A 22,102-nucleotide genomic window follows, 5' to 3' on the forward strand; every position below is an offset into this window, starting at 1 on the left:
TCAGTTTAGTAGTTACCCAGGGTGCACACCATAATGTAATGTGTATTATAACAACCATACTATTATCCCAGCACTCCAAACTTGGTTATGTGTCGAATACCTGGGTGCAATCCTTAAGGTACATATTCAATTTATAGTTGGAAGTGAAGGGCACTCTCAGGATTTGTGTAGAAACAAAATGTTTTTATTAAGAATCACATCAAAGTCAACATTTCGGCCCTCTTAGGAGCCTTCTTCAAGACAAAGAAAATCTCATTTTGGCATGTAGCCATGCTCCACAGACCGGATAATATACTATCATTATATTATCAGTAAATTATCTGGTTTGTGGAGCACGGCTACGCGCCAAAATGAGATTTTCTTTGTCTTGAAGAAGGCTCCTAAGAGGGCCAAAACGTCGACTTTGACTTTGATGTGATTATTAATAAAAATATTTTGTTTCTACACAAATTCTGATAGTGCCCTTCACTTCCAACTATAAATTGTATATATATACATATATATATGACAGTCAAGTCAAAGACAAACTTTTATTATTCAGATTAAACATTCCATTTTAAGCAGCAGTGCACTACTAGGAAGTAGCTGTTGATTGGTGGCTACAGATATAAGCTTCTTGTCATTGGCTCACCCTATGTGTTTTGCTAGCTTGCAGCAGTGCATTGCTGCTCCTTTAACAAAGGATACCAAGAGAATTAAGCAAATTTGATAATAGAAGTAGATTAGAAAATTGTGTAAATTTAGGAATTTTTGTGGTGATTATTTGAACACTTTTTCTTTCCAAAAACGTGTTTAGAGTCACAAAAAACATTACGGGCATTGAGAGAGGACATCGAGCCATAATGATACCCTAGGAGCAGAACCAGCCTCCATAGCCTCTAGCACGCAAGGGAGGAAGAAAAATCCTCAAACGAGAAGATAGAACCCACAGGGTCTCCATGGAAACCGTAAGACTTCCAAAATCCTCCCTAAGAGGCCAAATGCCAAGAGGACCACTTCCCCAGCCGTATACAGGGTGAAGAAGGCTTAAAGAGAAATGGTAAGCAATACCATTGAGCAATAACTCAATGACCATTACCACCAGCACAGTTGAGACAAAAAACCTTGACTCAAAATGCAAAAGTTGCCACTGGCGACAACTAAAAGATGCATCAAACTAACCTCCAGGCAAGAACCAAAGCTCCCCCCTGAAGGGACAAGCGGACCCTAAGGTTTGAAACAGAACCGCCCAGGACCGAATTTAATGATCCGGACCCAAAGCTCAGTCAAAAGACATGGCCCTAAGCCAAACCCCCCGAAAATCAGGCAGGCTGTATGACCTGAGGAAACCCCAGGTTACCTCATACGTAGAGAGCACTCTAGGTAGTGCATTTGCAAGAAACTCAGACCAAGAGCATAGACAATATCTAGACAGGTCTAAGAGATGGCAACCCACACCTGTAGGTAGAGCTGAACCCTGGACCCTCTGAGCTATAGAGGACACTACTCCAGAGAACAAGAGCCTAGAGATTCAAGTGCAAGACTCCAAGAAAAATAATCTTTTCATTGTAATTTGTAATACAAAGAGAAGAGACAATCAGCTGCAGCTGGATTCAAACTCTCCAGGACCCCGAAAGTCACCAGGGACAGGGATCCAAATAATGGAGAACACCAAACAAAAGCTGGATTCAAACTCGTAAACTTAGCCATGTGGGCAACTGCCAACCCACTAGGTTACCTGGCAGGCTGAACAAGCCCCTTAGACGGAGAGCCAAAATCCTCACAGGCTCACCCTCCCGGAAATCCCTGTACCACACAAGGAAGACTATAGAAAACCCCACAACTCCTCTGCAGAGCAAACCAGAGGCGGTAGCCGGGGAAAAAGGGGGAGAAACTCAACCCCTGCGCTCCCTCTTATAAGAGCGTGCAATACGCAGAAACAAGGGAAGACAGACTTATCTGCACTTCCAAACTCAGATGACCGGACCAACCTTAAAAAGAAAAAAGCAGTACCAGGAACCTCAATAGGTACCGGAGACTACCACAAGAAAACAGACACCCTTAGAATACCAAGATAGAACGAAAAAACGTCATCCAAACTGGTACGCGGGCTGTCCAGCGGTCATTCAGACCGCCAAACCCTTGGGAATGAGGAAAATCCGGTTCTGAGGCCTAGGACCTCCAGAACCCATGAGGAGACATAGGCAGGTCAGCACCCGGACCCCGACCTAAGGAAAAACCGGTAGAGGGACAAACCCTCAGACTCCGCTCACCGAAGACGAGGAGCAGGTTGACGGATAAGAAAACAAAAACACCTTAAAGGGAAAGTTTACTCAAAAAATGTCTCCCCTTTAATTTGTTCCCAATGATCCACTTTACCTGCTGAAGTGTATTAAATTGTTTACAAGTAGCTCCTTTACCCTTATATTGGCATTTGAAATTGTTAATGTAGCATGTGGTATCCCCACCTATTCTGAAAGTTTGTGGCCGCGCGTACCAGCTATAGATAAGCTTTGTAAACACAGCCAGCAGAAGAAATTACACTCCCAGTGTGATAAAGCAGAGTTAAGGTAATAAAATGTTGATTTTCCATTGTTCTCTCAAAGTATTGGTGATTGTTTTAAGGACAGATATAAGATAAAGAAGCAGGTATATGTGCACAATGTGATACAGTAATGAAATCTGATTATACCTACAAGCTCAACCTATTTTATTAGGCTGTGGCTTCAAAACACAAAATCAGAGCTTTAATATACAGAAATAAACCTTAAAAAGCTAATTTTCATACATTTTTTACTCTGCAGTTGGTATAAAAAGCAATTGTAAACACATTAAGGGAAAAACTATTTTACAGTATACTGTCCCTTTAAGTAAAATAAACATAACATGAACACTTCATCAAAGTAAACGACTCAACACCTAACAAGATAACCAGCACACCGGCACCACATGGGTGACATGAACCATAATGAACAGCAGCTAGCGCCCGACCAGTACCTGCCTGGTACAAGGAACTCCCCTGAACAGTCCAAGGTCCAAGAAAAAACAAGGCCCCAAAGGGATTGATAAACTAAAATTATATAGAAATGCGCAGTTTCCAAGGAAGTGCGCAAGCGACCACAAAATCGCAAGTGTCAGTTCCAGAGAAGAAATGTTCACATAACGGACAATTATAACAGACATGAGCATCATAAAACAAATCAAATATATCCTAACCGGATTTGAATAAAAGAAAGGCAGCACCTGAGGGTGAACGCCCAAGGAAAACAGCACGCCAACCGGACCAGCCGATTAGAGGCCCCATCCTCCCAAGCTCAGAACTGGAACAGATACTTAAAGGTAAGAAGAAAAAAAAATGGAGACGATAAAGAGATTGACTTCGTCCCTACACTTCTAACCCAGTTTGCCATCCGGCACAGAAGGTCGAGGATCCCTCGGCCCAGTAGGGCTGGGATCCTCCAGCACCGCCAAAACATGCTTAGAAGAACACGCAGACGTGCCATTCTATAACAGAAGGCAAAATGATCCCGCCCCCGGCGGTAGGGCCCCTGAAGCCTCAGATGTCATTCTTTCCCCAGAAGGTCTGACTCAGGTGATCCCATGCCCGACGAACCCCGGTTAACAGAACACGGACAGTATCTTAAAATAGATATAAATGTGCCAACACCATAGATATGGCCATGCGGAACCGTGCCGTAACCTCTGGAGGAAACAAGCATCCTTCCGGAGAAGGAGTAACGGCCTAGGGACACCTGCTTGCGTAGCAAAGGAAGGTTCTGGGGCACGCACCTCGTAGGACATGGAATCCCCAGGGGCGGATGGCTCAGCACACTCAAAATTCCCTGATTCGGGGGAAGAGAGTACGCTAGAATGGTAATCGGCACATAACTGATGGGCATGGATAACCCAGGCCATTTCATATTCATCACAAGACATATACTCCGAATCAGAGATATCTGTCTCCAAAAAATTAGAATCCTCCATAACTTGGAGATTGTAATTATAGACACACACTAAAGGCACCTTACACCTCCCAATGGCTAGTGCACTCCCCACCTCCCGTGAACCAGACAACTAACGAACAGACTCCCTCCATCGCCACTCGGTCAAGAGGTGCATCATGTAAGCCAAAAAAGTGTGCCAGTCCCTAGGACCGCGCAATCTGATGATATAAGGCCATTATGTCCGAATAGCCATGAGCCCAAGTAACACTACTCATTAGCAACATATTGCATTAGCACATAACCAACATGATTAAAGTCCCCCCTGTTCAATAACCCCCCTCAGGAGATATTAACCCTTGATTGCATTTAAGATAAAGGAGTCTCACTGGGGCCCTGGCTTCTTTCGTTAACATTGCATTCACATATCGAAATAAAATGAAACAATCTTACCGGAATCTACGCCGTGGAACAGGAACACGGCCCTTCAAGTGTGACAGATAGTAGCATCGCTTCTGACGTGGACTTGAGCTAATAAAGGCAGGCAGCGAAACTCGTCAACGCTGATTGCCCACGAGATGTTAATAAAAGTTGGGATGGTTTCGCAGAAGAACTCCCCCTGCATCTCCGGACTCTAACTTTCAACCATGCCCTCACTGAGAGGCTGACTATCTTCAATCTTCTGACACTTCTCTGGGGGATGAGGGAAGTGGGGGAGGTATTTAAGCCTTTGGCTGGGGTGTCTTTGCTTCCTCCTGGTGGCCAGGTTCTGAATTCCCAAAAGTAATGAATTTTGTGGACTCTTCCCGTTTAAAAAGAAATTAACATTTTTAATAGCATTTTCTTAGAGTATGCAGATTTCTTGCTATTATGCCAGAATAATTATGTTAATCTTTAGGTTAACTCATCTACATTCAAAATAGATAAAATACATACAAAATATCTTAGCTCTAAATAACCTTTTGACTGATTGCGTCATTAACAGGTTGCTTGTATTTCTGAAGGATACTGAATATTAGTTCTATAACTCTGGGCAATAACCAAGAGTAAAAGGATTTATTTACATAAAGAGTTTAAAGGGATATGAAACCCCAAAAAATTATTTCATGATTCAGATACAGCATGCAATTTTAAGCAACTTTCTAATTTACTCATATTATCAATTTTTCTTCGTTCTCTTGGTATCTTTATTTAAAAAGCAAGTGCTACCCCGGGTGCTTTCTTAAACCCAAAAAGATAGATGCAAAAGAAAGACTATCAAATTATATTATATACCTTGTAAGGGGCAAGGCAATGTCACATTACGACCCATTTACTAATGAGAAACAAGCTCTCCCATATACCAATGGCTGATACAGTAAGCCATTAAAACAGAAGTTGATTGACAGGGTATTATTTAAAGGGACAGTCAAGTCCAAAAAAAAGTTCATGATTTAAATAGGGCATGCAATTTTAAACAACTTCCAAATTTACTTTTATCACCAATTTTGCTTTGTTCTCTTGGTATTCTTAGTTGAAAGTTAAACCTAGGAGGCTCATATGCTAATTTCTTAGACCTTGAAAACTGCCTTTAATCCAAATGCATTTTGACCACTAGAGGGCATTAGTTCATGTGTTTCATATAGATAACATTGAGCTCATGCACGTGAAGTGACCTAGGAGTGAGCACTGATTGCCTGAAATGCAAGTCTGTCAAAAGAACTGAAATAAGGGAGCAGTCAGCAGAAGCTTAGATACAAGGTAATTACAGAGGTAAAATGTGTATTATTATAACTGTGTTGGTTATGCAAAACTAGGGAATGGGTAATAAAGGGATTATCTATCTTTTTAAACAACAAAAAATCTGGTGTTGACTGTCCCTTTAACTACATTTATAAAGAAATACTTTATTTTAATGCATTCTATTATACCCTTAAAAGGTTTTTCAGAATAAATTGCAGAAAAAAAACTGGTGTCCCTTCACTGTCAGAAATTCATTTAAATACACACATCAATATTTATTTGCAAATATGGTTGATAGTCTATCTTACCACTGTGGTAAATGAACTCATTGATTGGTTGATGTAGATAGAGTGGTCTCTTACAAAACATGCACACACAAAACCCATTAGATCATTTTGCCACTGCTGCAAGTTAGCAAACCAGAATTGTAAACATTCAGAAATAAAACTTCCATGTTTATTTTGTTTTTGTTTTTCCCCAGTTCTGGATCCTACAGCGTAGTTAAAGTATAATCAAATAAATGTGTGCCTTTCCATAGACCTAGAAAACAAAACTCTGGTAACGTTACTCAAATTCCTTGCGTCTAAAGACAATACCCCCTTTGCTTGTGCACTCTGGAACTCTTGCTCTGTTTGCAATAAGCTCACGTCTATCCATGACATCTTTATGTCCCACTCCCACAACCTTCTGTCTCTCTCCTTCAGACACAGCATCCACTTCTGCATTGTCACATGGGGTCTCAAATTCAGCCACACCCCTAGGTCTGGAAATAGACAAGGAGGTGGTGTAGGTATTTTACTTTCCTCTCGTTGCACCTTTCAACAAATAGAAACCATCTCTTCCCTCATTCAAAATCCACGATTCACTTATTCTCTAACCCAGAGCTTTCCAAACTTTTCATGTTGGTGACACACTTTTTAGACCTACATCATTTCGCGACACAGTAATCCAGTTGTTCTAGCAAAAAGGAGGTTAAACGAACTTGTTTTAAGAGATACGACACATACATAAAATATATAATAACGAAATGTATTTACAAGTAACAGTAAGTATGTGCAAGAATAACACCAATAGCTACTTACTATTTTAATAAGATGTATGAGGTTGATGGGATGAACACAATTTCTGAATATTTGGTGGAATATTAAATAAAGACGCATTTCATCATCAAGCATTTTTTAAGCTTCCACTTCCTATCCATATATCAAGAGCAGGAGCAGCAATGCACTACTGGGAGCTAGTTGCAAAAAAACACTGACTTCTGACTTCAGCTCAGCGTTTAAGCTGCCGCCCTCAGAGCTTGGTGAGTCCGATTGACTACTGCCCACGCTGCAAACACACTGCTGTCCCACTCACTGACTACATATGCAGTCACGAGCCAATTAAGGAGACTACACGTGCAGTCACGAGCCAATTAAGGAGACTACACGTGCAGTCAGGAGCCAATGTGCCGCCAAAGCCGCCAATGGCAATAGTTTCAGTTCCCACTGAGCTGCGCCAATAGGTTAAGATGATCTGTGACTCACTAGGTATCAATCACGTGTCAACCATGTGATATGCGTAGCAGGCAGGCGGAAAGTCAGAAACCAAAAAAAAAATAAAAAAAAAAAATTAAATTTAAATAAATTAGTGCTGAAGCAGGGACACACCTACACACTGCTGCCGACACACTAATGTGTCCCGACACACAGTTTGGAAAGCACTGCTCTAACCTCTCTATACGTGTTGCAGTCATATACCGCCCCCTGAAACCTCAACTCAATTTCTAGATCATTGTGTTGCCTGGCTATCTTATTTCCTCTCCTCGGACACCCCTGCCCTCATTCTTGGAAACTTCAACCTCCCTGTTGATAATCCCACTGCCTCCTCTGCAAAACAACTTCTGTAACTCACTTCCTCTTCCGGTCTATCACAATGGACTGACTCTCCCACTTGCAAAGATGGTCACTTCCTTGATCTGGTTTTCAGCTATCAATGCACTATCTCAAACTTCACAGATACCCCTTTTCCTATTTCTGACCATCATCTCCTCACTTGCAACTTCACATCACTCCCTACAACTCTCCCTCCTACCTCTCACCCTCATTCTACCCCTCACACCAAACCAAACTCCACAGAAGCATGAAGTCACTAGATCACCAACAGCTCTCAAACTCTCTCAAACCTCTGCTCTCTTCCATCTCCTCCTTTTCCTGCCCTGACCAATCTGCCACTACAATTCCACCCTTACATTGGTCCTTGACAATTTGGCCTCTCCTACCATAGCTCAGAAGTAAAACACTAATCCTCAGCCCTAGCATTCTCCTCTGACACGCTACCTACGCAGATGTTTCTGCAATGCTGAGCGACACATGCCTGTAACCTTTCAAAGCAAGATAACTTCTCTACTCTTTCATCAAACCCAAAACGTCTGTTCTCCACTTTCAGTACTCTTCTCTGTCCACCCCTACCTCTTATTACAACTTCTCTCTCAGCTCAAAATTTTGCCAGCCACTTTAACAAAATTGGTTACATCAGAAACAAAATCATCGATCAACATACAACAGTCTCCAACACCCTCAAAAGCATTGATCAACATACAACAGTCTCCAACACCCTCAAAAGCTAAAGGTAGCCACCAATCAGTAAGAGCTACCCAGAGCTCTGAACCTTAAATGGGCTGGCTTCTAAGCTTACATTGCTGCTTTTTCAAATAAAGATATCAAGAGAACAAATAAATTTGATAATAGGAGTACATTGAAAAGTTTCTTAAAAATAGCATACTCTATCTGAATCATGAAAGAAAAAATATAGGTTTCCTATCCCTTAAAAGACTTCCAAAACAGAGAACCCTGGGACTGTAAGCAGGTTGAACAGACATACATACATACATTAAAATGGACACTCAAGTCAAAATTAAACTTTCATGATTCAAATAGAGAATGCAATTATAAATTACTTTTAAATTTACTTCCATTAACAAAATGTGCAGAGTCTTTTTATATTTACCCTTTTTGAGTCACCAACTTATACTGAGCATGTGGAAGAATTCACAGAATATACGTATATGCATTTGTGATTGGCTGATGGCTGTCACATGGTACAGGAGTGGAGGAAATAGACATAATTTTGAAATTTGATAGAAAAAACATAATTTATGTAAGAATTTACCTGATAATTTCATTTCTTTCATATTGGCAAGAGTCCATGAGCTAGTGACGTATGGGAGATACAATCCTACCAGGAGGGGCAAAGTTTCCCAAACCTCAAATGCCTATAAATACACCCCTCACCACACCCACAATTCAGTTTAACGAATAGCCAAATAGTGGGGTGATAAAGAAAGAAGTAAAAAGCATCAACAAAGGAATTTGTAAATAATTGTGCTCTATACAAAAAAATCATAACCACCATAAAAAAGTGTGGGCCTCATGGACTCTTGCCAATATGAAAGAAATGAATTTATCAGGTAAATTCTTACATAAATTATGTTTTCTTTCATGTAATTGGCAAGAGTCCATGAGTTAGTGATGTATGGGATATCAATACCCAAGATGTAGAACTCCACGCAAGAGTCATTAGAGAGGGAGGGATAAAATCAAACAGCCATTTTCCGCTGAAAAAATAATCCACAACCCAAAATATAAGTCTATTCTTTGAATGTCAAGAAAAACTTAAAACATCAGCAGAGGAATCAAACTGAAACAGCTGCCTGAAGAACTTTTCTACCAAAAAACTGCTTCTGAAGAAGGAAAAACATCAAAACGTTCGAATTTAGTAAATGTATGTAAAGAAGACCAAGTTGCCGCTTTGCAAATTTGATCAACTGAAGCTTCATTCTTAAAAGCCCACGAAGTGGAGACTGATCTAGTAGAATGAGCTGTAATTCTCTGAGGCGGGGCCTGACCCCACTCCAATAAGCATAAAGAATCAAAAGCTATAATCAAGAGACCAAGGAAATAGCAGAAGTTTTCTGACCTTTCCTAGGACCAGAAAATATAACAAAATAGACTAGAAGTCTTCCTGAAATCTTTAGTAGCTTCAATATAATATTTCAAAGCACTCACCACATCCAAAGAATGTAAGGATCTTTCCAAATAATTCTTAGGATTAGGACACAAGGAAGGGACAACAATCTCTCTACTAATGTTGTTAGAAATCACAACCTTAGGAAAAAATTTAAATGAAGTCCACAAAACCGCCTTATCCTGATGAAAAATCAGAAAAGGAGATTCACAAGAAAGAGCAGATAGCTCAGAAACTCTTCTAGCAGAAGAGATGGCCAAAAGGAACAAAACTTTCCAAGAAAGTAGTTAAATGTCCAAAAAATGCATAGGCTCAATATGGAGGAGCCTGAAAAGCCCTCCAAACCAAATTAAAACTCCAAGGAGAGATTGATTTAATGACAGGCTTAAATATGAACTAAAGCCTGTACAAAACAGTAAATATCAGGAAGTTTAGCAATCTTTCTGTGAATAAAACAGAAAGAGCAGAGATTTGTCCCTTCAAGGAACTTACAGACAAAACCTTATCCAAACCATCCAACCAAGCCAAGAGAATTTATGAGAAGAACACCATGAAATGTAAGTCTTCCGAACTCGATAATAAATCTTTCAAGAGACAGATTTATGAGCTTGTAACATAGTATTAATCACTGAGTCAGAGAAACCTCTATGACTTAGCACTAAGCAATCAATTTCCATACCTTCAAATTTAATAATTTGAAAATCTGATGGAAAAACAGACCTTGAGACAGTAGGTCTGGCCTTAACAGAAGTGGCCAAGGTTGGCAGCTGAACATCCGAACAAGACCCACATACCAAAACCTGTGAGGCCATGCTGGAGCCACCAGCAACACAAACGATTGTTCCATTATCATTCTGGAGATCACTCTTGGAAGAAGAACTAGAGGCGGGAAAATATAAGCAGGTTCATAACAACAAGGAAGTGTCAGCGCACCCACTGCTTCCGCCTGAAAATCCCTGAACCTGGATAGGCATCTGGGAAGTCTCTTGTTTAGATGAGAGGCCATCAGATCTATCTGTAGAAAACCCCATATCTGAACAATCTGAGAAAACACATCATGATGGAAGAACCACTCCCCAGGATGTAAAGTTTGACGGCTGAGATAATCCGCCTCCCAATGTCAATACCTGGGATATGCACCGCAGAAATCAGACAGGAGCTGGATTCCGCCCAAGCAAGTATCCGAGATACTTCTTCATAGCTTGTGGACTGTGAGTCCCACCCTGCTGATTGACAAATGCCACTGTATGTGATATTGTCTGTTTGAAAATAAATGAACAGTTCTCTCTTCAACAGAGGCCAAAACTGAAGAGCTCTAAGAATTGCACAGAGTTCTAAAATATTGATTGGTAATCTCGCCTCTTGAGATTTCCAAACCCCTTGTGCTGTCAGAGATCCCCAAACAGCTCCCCAACCTGAAAGGCTTGCATCTGTAGAGATCATAGTCCAGGTTAGCCGAACAAAGAAGGCCCTTGAACTAAACGCTGGTGATTTACCACCACGTCATAGTGTCAAACATTGGTATTTAAGGATATTAATTGTGATATCTTTGTATAATCCCTGCACCATGGATTCAGCAAACAAAGCTGGAGAGGTCTCATGTGAGAACGAGCAAAGGGAATCGCGTCCAAGGCTGCAGTCATGAAACCTAAATTTTCCATGCAAATAACCACTGAAGGGAATGACTGAGACTGAAGGTGCCGACAGGCTGCAACCACTTTCAAACGTCTCTTGTCTGTTAGAGACAGAGTCATGGACACTGAAGCTATCTGGAAACCTAAAAAGATGACCCTTGTCTGAGGAATCAAGAAACTTTTTGTAAAATTGATCCTCCAACCATGTTTCCGAAGAAATAACACTAGTTGATTAGTGTGAGATTCTGCAGAACGGAAAGACTGAGCTAGTACCAAGATATCGTCCAAATAAGGAATCACCGCAATACCCTGCTCTCTGGTTTCCATAAAGCAGGGCACCAAGAACCTTTAAAAAAGACTCTTTGAGCAGTTGCTAGACCAAATGGAAAAGCAACGAATTGGTAATGCTTGTCTAGAAAAGAGAATCTCAGGAACTGATAATGATCTGAATGAATGGGAATATGAAGGTATACATCCTGCAATCCATTGTGGACCTAAAATGTCCTTGCTGAATAAAAGGCAGAACAGTCCTTAAATTCACCATTTGAAAATTGGTACTCTTACATAACGATTCAAAATTTTCAGATCCAGAATTGGTCTGAATGAAATTTCCTTCTTTGGGACAATGAATAGATTTGAATAAAACCCCAGACCTTGTCCCTGAAAATTAACTGGCATGACTACCCCTGAAACTCCAGGTCTGAAACAACACTTCAGGAAAGCCTGAGCTTTAACTGGATTTGCTGGGATGCGTGAGAGAAAAAAATCTTCTCACAGGAGGATTTACTCAGAATCCTATGCGAAACCCCTGAGAGACAATACTCTGAAACCATTGATTTTGGACTGAAATGATCCAAAACATTCTTAAAAAAAACTTAATCTGCCCCCTACCAGCTGAGCTGGAATGAGAGTCGCACCTTCATGCGGACTTAGGGGCTGGCTTTTGGTTTCTTAAATGGGTTGGATTTATTCCATTTAATGAAGGTTTCCAATTGGAAACAGATTCCATAGGGAAGGATTAGATTTGTGTTCCTTATTTGACAAAAAGAACAAAAACGATTTAGAAGCTTTATATTTACCCTTAGGTCTCTTATTACCTTGGAAAGGAAGAGATAGCAATCTAGACTTAAAAAAGTCATATCAGCATTCCAAGATTTTAAGCCTCAAAACGCTTGTAGCTAAAAATAGCTAAAGACATAGATCTAACATCAATCTTGATGATATCAAAAAATGGCATCAGAACTGATTAGTATGTTGCAGTAAGCGAACAATACTAGATAAATCAGAATCCAATTCTTGTTCTGCTAAATCTCCAACAAAAAAGTTGATGCAGCTGCAACATCAGCCAAAGAAAATTGCAGGCCTGAGACAACCTGAATATAAATAAGCTTTCCTTAGATAAGATACAGGTTTCCTATCTAAAGGAACTTAAGTACTATCTTCCATAGGAATAGAGGTACGTTCAGCAAGAGTAGAAATAGCCCCATCAACTTTGAGGCTTTTCCCAAAACTCTATAGAAATTGCTGGTAAAAGGATACAATTTTTTAAACCTTGAAGAAGGAATAAAAAGTACCCGGCTAATTCCATTCCTTAGAAATCATAACAGAAATAGCATCAGGAACAGGAAAAAACCTCTGGAGTAACCACAGGAGGTTTAAAAACAAAATTGACTAGTTCTAATAACAAGAGCACTAATTTTCACGATATCCAAAATAATTAACACGTCTTTAACAAACAACGAAAATACTTCATTTTAAATAAATAAGTAGATATGTTAGTGTCAATATCTGAGGAAAGATCTTCTGAATCAGATAGATCCTCATCAGAAGAGGATAATTCATTATGTTGTCGGTCATTTGAAATTTCATCAACCTTATGAGAAGTTTTAAAAGATCTTTATAATATTTAGAAGGCAGAATAGCAGACAAAGCCTTCTGAACAGAATCAGTAACAAATTCTTTAAATTTCATAGGTATAACATGTACATTAAAAGTTGAAGGAACAACAACAGGAAATGTACTATTTACTGATGGACACAATATCTGCATGTAAAAGTTTATCATAATAACCAATACAATGAAATTCGGAAATAAAATGCACTTAGCCTTAGAAGAACCAACATCAGGCAGCAAAGTTCCAACAGATACTTCTGAGGCAGGATCAGATTGAGACATCTTGCAAAACGTAAAATAAAAAAAAACAACATATAAAGCAAAATTTGTCAATTTCCTTATTTGACAGTTTCAGGAATGGGAAAAAAAAATGCAAACAGCATAGCCCTCTGACATAGAAAAAGGCAAGAGGCAAATAGCAATGGGGTATTAAATTAATGAAAAAATTTGGCGCCAAGTATGACGCACAACGTAACTGAAATTTTTTTGGCGCCAACAATATCCGGAAATGACACACTTGCGTCACTAACGACGCAACCGTGTGTAAGGCTTCGGCGTCAACTACATCGCCGGAAATGACGAACTTGCGTCAACGGACGTACTTTTCGCGTCAAAAATTTCTTGCGCCAAAAATGACGCACTAAAGTCTAGCATTTGGCGCACCCGCAGGCCTACTACTGCCCGCAATTTTCAAGAAAAAATGTAGTGAATTTGAAAAAAAAGACTAAACCCCAGGTAAGAAAAATATTTCTTAATATGTTTATTTTCCCTAAATATGAAACTGACAGTCTGCACAAGGAAATACATGAACCTGACTCATGGCAAATATAAGTACAATACATATATTTAGTACTTTATATAAATGCATAAAGTGCCAGACCATAGCTGGATTGTCTTAAATAATAAAAAACATACTTACCAAAAAGACACCCATCCACATATAGCAGATAGCCAAACCAGTACTGAAACTGTTATCAGTAGAGGTAATGGTATATGAGAGTATATCGTCGATCTGAAAAGGGAGGTAGGAGATGAATCTCTACGACCGATAACAGAGAACCTATGAAATAGACCCCCGTTAGGAAAATCATTGCATTCAATAGGTGATACTCTCTTCACATCCCTCTGACATTCGCTGTACTCTGAGAGGAATCAGGCTTCAAAAAAGCTGAGAAGCGCATATCACAGAAGAAAATCAAGCACAAACTTACTTCACCACCTCTATAGGAGGCAAAGTTTGTAAAACAGAATTGTGGGTGTGGTGAGGGGTGTATTTATAGGCATTTGAGGTTAGCTAAACTTTGCCCCTCCTGGTAGGATTGTATATCCCATACGTCACTAGCTTATGGACTCTTGCCAATTACATGAAAGAAAAAATCTACTACTCATTTGAAGTTCAGACTAAGTGCTTTTGCACTGTCTTTTTATCATGCATTTGTTGACTATGCAAATCTACTGCATTTACTGGTCCTTTAAGGAATGTAAACTGTGTAGAACTAGGGAGACATATCAACTTTATGCTTCGTATTAATGGATTAATTGCACTAAAATGACAAACTGTACCGCAAGCTAATTTAAACATAAGCATAGTGCCTTTTATGGAATTGTACAGATATTATAAGACAAGTACTTTATTTCTATACTAAATGGAACCCCTGTAACATAACTGTCCACAATGAATCAAGATTTCTAAAATTTCAATAGAAATATAAGAATATTTGTCTTTTTTTAATTATAATCTAGAACTGCAAAATTATTACCAGCTAAAACTGTGCAAAAGGCAAGCCCTTATTTTAATAAGATACAGAACCTGAAATCTGCTAGAGAGAGAAAAATTACACAAGGGTGGATTCTGGAAAATAATGAAAATTAATGAAGAGCACATTATTTTGGCAGACATAGATTACTCAAGAAATACAACACTTCTGCAAGATGTGTAGCTTACATTGGACAATGTGAGAGATTAGGAGTGCAGCACTGCTCTCATTACACGTTAGTCTGCCTTGCGCCAAGTCTTGCTTCACTTGCAATGCAAACAGGTACCTGTAGATAAAAAAAACGACAATCAGGCAACAAAAAGATAACGTGAATGCTGCAGAATGGAAAAGACCGCACTTATGTTCCCATTGTCTACAAGTCAAACATACAGCACTGAAAAACTAAAACTTTATCAAACAATTTCTATAATTCTTTTCACAGAAAAAATGGTTATGGTAATGCTTGCTCCTGAGTGCTTATTGTCTTTGGGGATATCAGATAAGCATGTTTCACATGCCACAATGAGTACTCAGAAGCATGTGGACATTGATAGTAACAGCTTGTGCACTAAAGCCTCTGACTGGCTGTAGAACTGCAGCCCATTTTAAGGGGGAAAATGTAGTGCATTTGATGGCAGTCTCGAGTTTGTAAGAAAAAAAAACAGAATGTATGCTTACCTGATAAATTACTTTCTATTACGGCGTATCCAGTCTACGGATTCATCCTTACTTGTGGGATATTCTCAATCTCTACAGTAAGTGGCAAAGAGAGCACACAGCAGAGCTGTCCATATAGCTCCCCTCAGGCTCCGCCCCCCCAGTCATTCGACCGACGGTTAGGAGAAAAAGGAGAAACCATAGGGTGCAGTGGTGACTGTAGTTTTACAAAAATAAATTTGAACCTGACTCAATTGCCAGGGCGGGCCGTGGACTGGATACACCGTAAGAGAAAGTAATTTATCAGGTAAGCATAAATTCTGTTTTCTGTTACATGGTGTATCCAGTCCACGGATTCATCCTTACTTGTGGGATACCAATACCAAAGCTTTAGGACACGGATGAAGGGAGGGAACAAGTCAGGTAACCTAAACCGAAGGCACCACTGCTTGCAAACCTTTCTCCCAAAAATAGCCTCCGAAGAAGCAAAAGTATCGAATTTGTAAAATTTGGCAAATGTATGCAGTGAAGACCAAGTCGCTGCCTTACAAATCTGTTCAACAGAAGCCTCATTCTTGAAAGCCCATGTGGAAGCCACAGCTCTGGTGGAATGAGCTGTAATTCGTTCAGGAGGCTGCCGTCCAGCAGTCTCATAAGCCAATCGGATGATGCTTTTCAGCCAGAAGGAGAGAGAGGTAGCAGTCGCTTTCTGACCTCTCCTCTTACCAGAATAGACAACAAACAAGGATGATGTTTGTCTGAAATCTTTAGTTGCATTTAAATAGAATTTTAAAGCACGAACCACATCCAGATTGTGTAACAGTCGTTCCTTCTTAGAAACTGGATTAGGGCACAGAGAAGGAACAATGATTTCCTGGTTAATATTCTTATTAGAAACCACTTTTGGAAGGAAACCAGGTTTGGAACGCAAAACAACCTTATCTGCATGGAACACCAGATAGGGTGAATTACACTGCAAAGCAGACAATTCAGAAACTCTTCGAGCAGAAGAAATAGCTACCTAAAACAAAACTTTCCAAGATAATAACTTAATATCTATGGAATGTAAAGGTTCAAACAGAACCCCTTGAAGAACTGAAAGAACTAAATTTAGACTCCATGGAGAAGCCACAGGTTTGTAGACAGGCTTGATTCTAACTAGGGCCTGCGCAAACGCCTGAACGTCTGGTACAGCTGCCAGACGCTTGTGTAACAGGATAGACAGAGCAGATATCTGTCCCTTTAAGGAGCCAGCTGACAAACCTTTCTCCAATCCTTCTTGGAGAAAATACAATATCCTTGGAATCCTAATCTTACTCCACGAGTAACCCTTGGATTCACACCAACAAAGATATTTCCGCCATATCTTATGGTAAATTTTCCTGGTGACAGGCTTTCTGGCCTGTATCAGAGTATCTATAACTGATTCAGAGAACCCACGCTTAGCTAGAATTAAGCGTTCAATCTCCAAGCAGTCAGTTGCAGAGAAACTAGATTTGGATGCTTGAATGAACCTTGTATTAGAAGATCCTGCCTCAATGGCAGTTTCCATGGTGGAACCGATGACATGTCCACTAGGTCTGCATACCAAGTCCTGCGTGGCCACGCAGGCGCTATCAGAATTACCGAAGCCTTCTCCTGTTTGATTCTGGCTACTAGCCGAGGGAGAAGAGGAAACGGTGGAAAGACATAAACTAGACTGAATGACCAAGGCGCTACTAAAGCATCTATCAATGCCGCCTTGGGATCCCTGGACCTGGATCCGTAAAGGGGAAGTTTGGTGTTCTGACGGGACGCCATCAGATCCAATTCTGGAATGCCCCATAGTTGGGTCAGCTGAGCAAAAACCTCCGGGTGGAGTTCCCACTCCCCCGGATGGAAAGTCTGGCGACTCAGAAAATCAGCCTCCCAGTTGTCTACTCCTGGGATGTGAATTGCAGATAGATGGCAGGAGTGATCCTCCGCCCATTTGATGATCTTGGTTACTTCCTTCATTGCTAGGGAACTCTTTGATCCTCCCTGATGATAGTCGTGATGTTGTCCGACTGAAATCTGATGAATTTGGCCTCCGCTAGTTGAGGCCATGCCTGGAGCGTATTGAAAATCGCTCTCAGCTCCAAAATGTTTATCAGGAGAAGAGATTCTTCCCAAGACCGTAGACCCTGAGCTTTCAGGGAGTCCCAGACCGCACCCCAGCCTAACAGACTGGCATCGGTCGTGACAATGATCCACTCCGGTCTGCGGAAGCTCATTCCCTGAGACAGGTGATCCTGAGACAACCACCAGAGAAGAGAGTCTCTGGTTTTCTGGTCCATTTGTATTTGAGGAGACAAATCTGCATAATCCCCATTCCTCTGTTTGAGCATGCACAGTTGCAGTGGTCTTAGATGAATTCGGGCAAAAGGGACAACGTCCATTGCCGCAACCATTAAACTAATTACCTCCATGCACTGAGCCACAGAAGGCCGAGGAATGGAATGAAGAACTCGGCAAGTATTTAAAAGTTTTGACTTCCTGACCTCTGTCAGAAAGATTTTCATTTCTACCGAGTCTATTAGTGTTCTCAGGAAGGGAACCCTTGTGAGCGGGGACAGAGAACTTTTTTCGACATTCACCTTCTACCCGTGAGACCTTAGAAAGGCCAGAACAATGTCCGTATGAGCCTTGGCTCTGTGAAAAGACGACGCCTGTATTAAGATGTCGTCTAGGTAAGGTGCTACTGCAATGCCCCGCGGTCTTAGTACCGCTAGAAGGGACCCTAGCACCTTTGTGAAAATTCTGGGAGCGGTGGCCAACCCGAAAGGAAGGGCCACAAACTGGTAATGCGTGTCCAGAAAGGCGAACCTTAGGAACTGATGATGATCTTTGTGGATAGGAATATGTAGGTATGCATCCTTTAGATCCACGGTAGTCATATATTGACCTTCCTGGATCATCGGCAAGATTGTCCGAATGGTTTCTATTTTAAAAGATGGAACTCTGAGGAATTTGTTTAGAATTTTTAGATCCAGGATTGGCCTGAAAGTTCCTTCCTTTTTGGGAACTACAAACAGGTTTGAGTAAAATCCCAGTCCTTGTTCTGCGATTGGAACTGGGTGTATCACTCCCATCTTTAGAAGATCTTCTACACAGCGTAAGAACGCCTGTTTCTTTGTCTGGTCTGAAGACAAACGAGAAATGTGGAACCTTCCCCTTGGGGGAGAGTCCTTGAATTCTAGAAGATACCCCTGAGCAACAATTTCTAATGCCCAGGGATCTGGAACATCTCTTGCCCAAGCCTGAGCAAAGAGAGAAAGTCTGCCCCCTACTAGATCCGGTCCCAGATCGGGGGCTACCCCTTCATGCTGTCTTGGTAGCAGACGCAGGCTTCTTGGCCTGTTTATCCTTATTCCAGCCCTGCAAGGGTTTCCAGGTTGCTTTGGGCTGTGAAGCGTTACCCTCCTGCTTTGCGGCAGCAGAGGTTGAAGCAGGTCCGCTCCTGAAGTTGCGAAAGGAGCGAAAATTAGCCTTGTTTTTGGCCTTAAACGGTCTATCCTGCGGGAGGGCATGGCCCTTCCCCCCAGTGATATCCGCAATAATTTCTTTCAACTCGGGACCAAAAAGGGTCTTTCCCTTGAAAGGAATGTTTAGTAACTTTGTTTTGGACGACACATCAGCCGACCATGATTTGAGCCAAAGCGCTCTTCGCGCCATAATGGCAAAAACTGAATTTTTCGCCGCTAACTTAGCTAATTGGAAAGCGGCATCAGTGATAAAAGAATTAGCCAGCTTTAGAGCATGAATTCTATCCATGACTTCGTCATATGAAGTCTCCCTCTGAAGCGACTCCTCCAGCGCCTCAAACTAAAAAGCCGCTGCAGTAGTTACAGGAATAATGCAGGCAATTGGCTGAAGAAGGAAACCTTGCTGAACAAACATTTTCTTCAGCAAACCTTCCCATTTTTTATCCATAGGGTCTTTAAAAGCACAATTGTCTTCTATTGGTATAGTTGTACGCTTAGCAAGTGTTGAAACTGCTCCCTCTACCTTAGGGACCGTCTGCCACGCGTCCCGCCTGGGGTCATTTATGGCGAACATTTTCTTAAAGATAGGGGGGGAACAAAAGGTACACCTGGTCTCTCCCACTTTCTAGTCACAATATCCGCCACCCTCTTCGGGATCGGAAACGCATCAGTGTATACAGTGACCTCTAAAAACCTGTCCATTTTACACAATTTTTCTGGGACCACCATGGGGTCACAATCATCCAGCGTAGCTAAAACCTCCTTAAGCAGGACGCGGAGGTGTTCCAGCTTAAATTTAAACACTAAGGAATCTGACTCTGCCCACTGAGAAACTTTTCCTGTGTCAGAAATTTCTCCCTCGGACAGACCATCCCTCACTGCCACTTCAGAGTGTTGTGAGGGTACAACAGATAAATCATCCAAAGCTTCTGATTGCTCATCCTCTGTTCTTAAAACTGAGCTATCATGCTTCTTTGGAAAAACTGGCAGTTTGGATAGAAATGCCGCAAGGGAATTATCCATGACTGCTGCTAATTGCTGTAAAGTAATAGGGCCCAATGCGGTAGAGGTACTAGGCAACGCTTGCGCGGGCGTAACTGGTGTCGACACATGGGGGGAGGAAGGAGGACTATCCTCATTAACTTCCGTCAAAGAATCATCTTGGGCTACATTTTTAAGTGTCACTGCATGGTCATTAAAATGTTTAGATACCTTAGCACACTTTAAACACAAATGCAATGGGGGTACCGCCATGGCTTTTAAACACATAGAACAGGGTCTATCTGTAGGCTCAGACATGTTAGACAGACTTAGACAGCACTCAAATACAGAAAAATACACTTTTTGAAAAAACGGTACTGTGCCTTTAAATAATAAAAAGCGCACACTTTTTTACCAAATCTCAAAAAAACATCCAATCTTTATGAAATTTTCACCATATGATCCTAATGCTTTGAAATGATTGCACACTAAGTTTCAAGACAATTAACCCCTTATTGCCCAAACCGGAGCAAATTGAAGCAAGCCACCGGTTTAACACACTACAGCACCGTGCCACAGTCTATGCCGTTACCCTACCTTCCTTGGGGATTAGTTTTGGACGAAAATAAGCCTCCCTGTAGTCCTTCTGCAATCTCTGGACTCTACATGTGAAGCTGCATGAAGCTGTCTTGCAAAAGAACTGCGCAACTGAGGCGCGAACAACTTCACTCCGGAGTTGTGGGGCCTTCCTAAGCCAAATCAGGTGTCTAAAAATATGCCAGGCGTATAAAAACACCAAAAAAGTGTTCCAAACATAATAAACACTTGTGCAAATGTCAGATTATAGTAATAAAATAATCGATTTTCCCCATAACAGTGTCCACCAATGATTTAAGCCCTTTAACTAAGCCATCCTTCTATACTGAGTCTCAGAATATGGCTTACCTTCCCACATGGGGATTTCTGTCAGTCTTCTAGCATTACCAAGTCTTGTTAGAAAAAAAGTGACTGAGCATACCTTAAGCAGTTAAGCCTGCAAACTGTTCCCCTCAACTGAAGTTCTCCGGTACTCAACAGTCCTGTGTGGGAACAGCAATGGATTTTAGTTACAACATGCAAAAATCTTTTTCCTCTCAGCAGAAATCTTCATCACTTTCTGCCTCAGAGTAAATAGTACAAACCGGCACTATTTTAAAATAACAAACTCTTGATTGAAGAAATAAAAACTACAAATCTGGGGCGTGTCTCTGGGCAGCACCTTCAATGGTCGCATTATTGGTGGCTCTGAGTAAATCACGGATAATCTGCCGGTTATCAGTGGCATAGTTGCTCATCTAATACTCTCCTGTAGATATTCTAAGTTAATACTTCAAGCTGATTCTTTTGATATGCTACACTAAGGAACTTTACCTTTGTTCACCGATCCAGAGCGTTGGGGCCTACGGCAGGCTCATTACTGAGAGGCACTCAACACCCCCCCCGGTATCTTGATGCCGGGTATACAGTGCTTTGACACTGCTAATCACTATCTACTAGACACAGCAAACATTGATATGCAGATCCTTCGAGAACTAGAGAATCTACTGCTATACCATCTTACTCAATTTGAAGAAAACCTTTGTGGCACCCTGCAAGCGGTCACCCAAGAAACCTCATGTGCCAGATTTGTTCCGGAGACGCTGGCAAGTGCTACCGAGGTGAAAACAGCCAGCTTACCTCCAAACTGCCTACTGCAGGGGTCTCCACTGAAAGCGGACTATCCAGCCCCAGACCCAACTAATATGAGTGCTACGGAGGCAATCCTCTACCATGCGGCACCAACTATTGAAAGTGCGACGGAGGAGATCCCTGACCTAACTGCACCCACTATCAAAGCAACCATAGCAGGATATATTAACGCAGATCTATCCTCTGCCATATCAACTACCAAAGGGGAACTTACCATAGGCACTTACGCCCCGCAGTACTCCACTTGCCTCCCAGTTGCAGAGGGGAGCTGGATTCCGGTGGGTCCCTGGGGGAAGTGGGTC

At 41.3% G+C, this 22,102-nt stretch overlaps 1 protein-coding gene across 1 annotated transcript in view; it reads right to left on the minus strand.

Annotated features, from left to right (window-relative positions):
• The window catches only part of FARP1 (FERM, ARH/RhoGEF and pleckstrin domain protein 1), a 637,651-nt gene that overhangs the window by 176,392 nt on the left and 439,157 nt on the right, over window positions 1–22,102 (minus strand). Inside the window, exon 6 of the mRNA XM_053707824.1 lies at window positions 15,120–15,217. Coding sequence (XP_053563799.1) covers window positions 15,120–15,217 — 98 coding nt within the window. The remainder of the gene's footprint in view (window positions 1–15,119; window positions 15,218–22,102) is intronic.

This window comes from Bombina bombina, chromosome 3 (genome assembly GCF_027579735.1).
Source record: "Bombina bombina isolate aBomBom1 chromosome 3, aBomBom1.pri, whole genome shotgun sequence".
Lineage (NCBI taxonomy): Eukaryota > Metazoa > Chordata > Amphibia > Anura > Bombinatoridae > Bombina > Bombina bombina.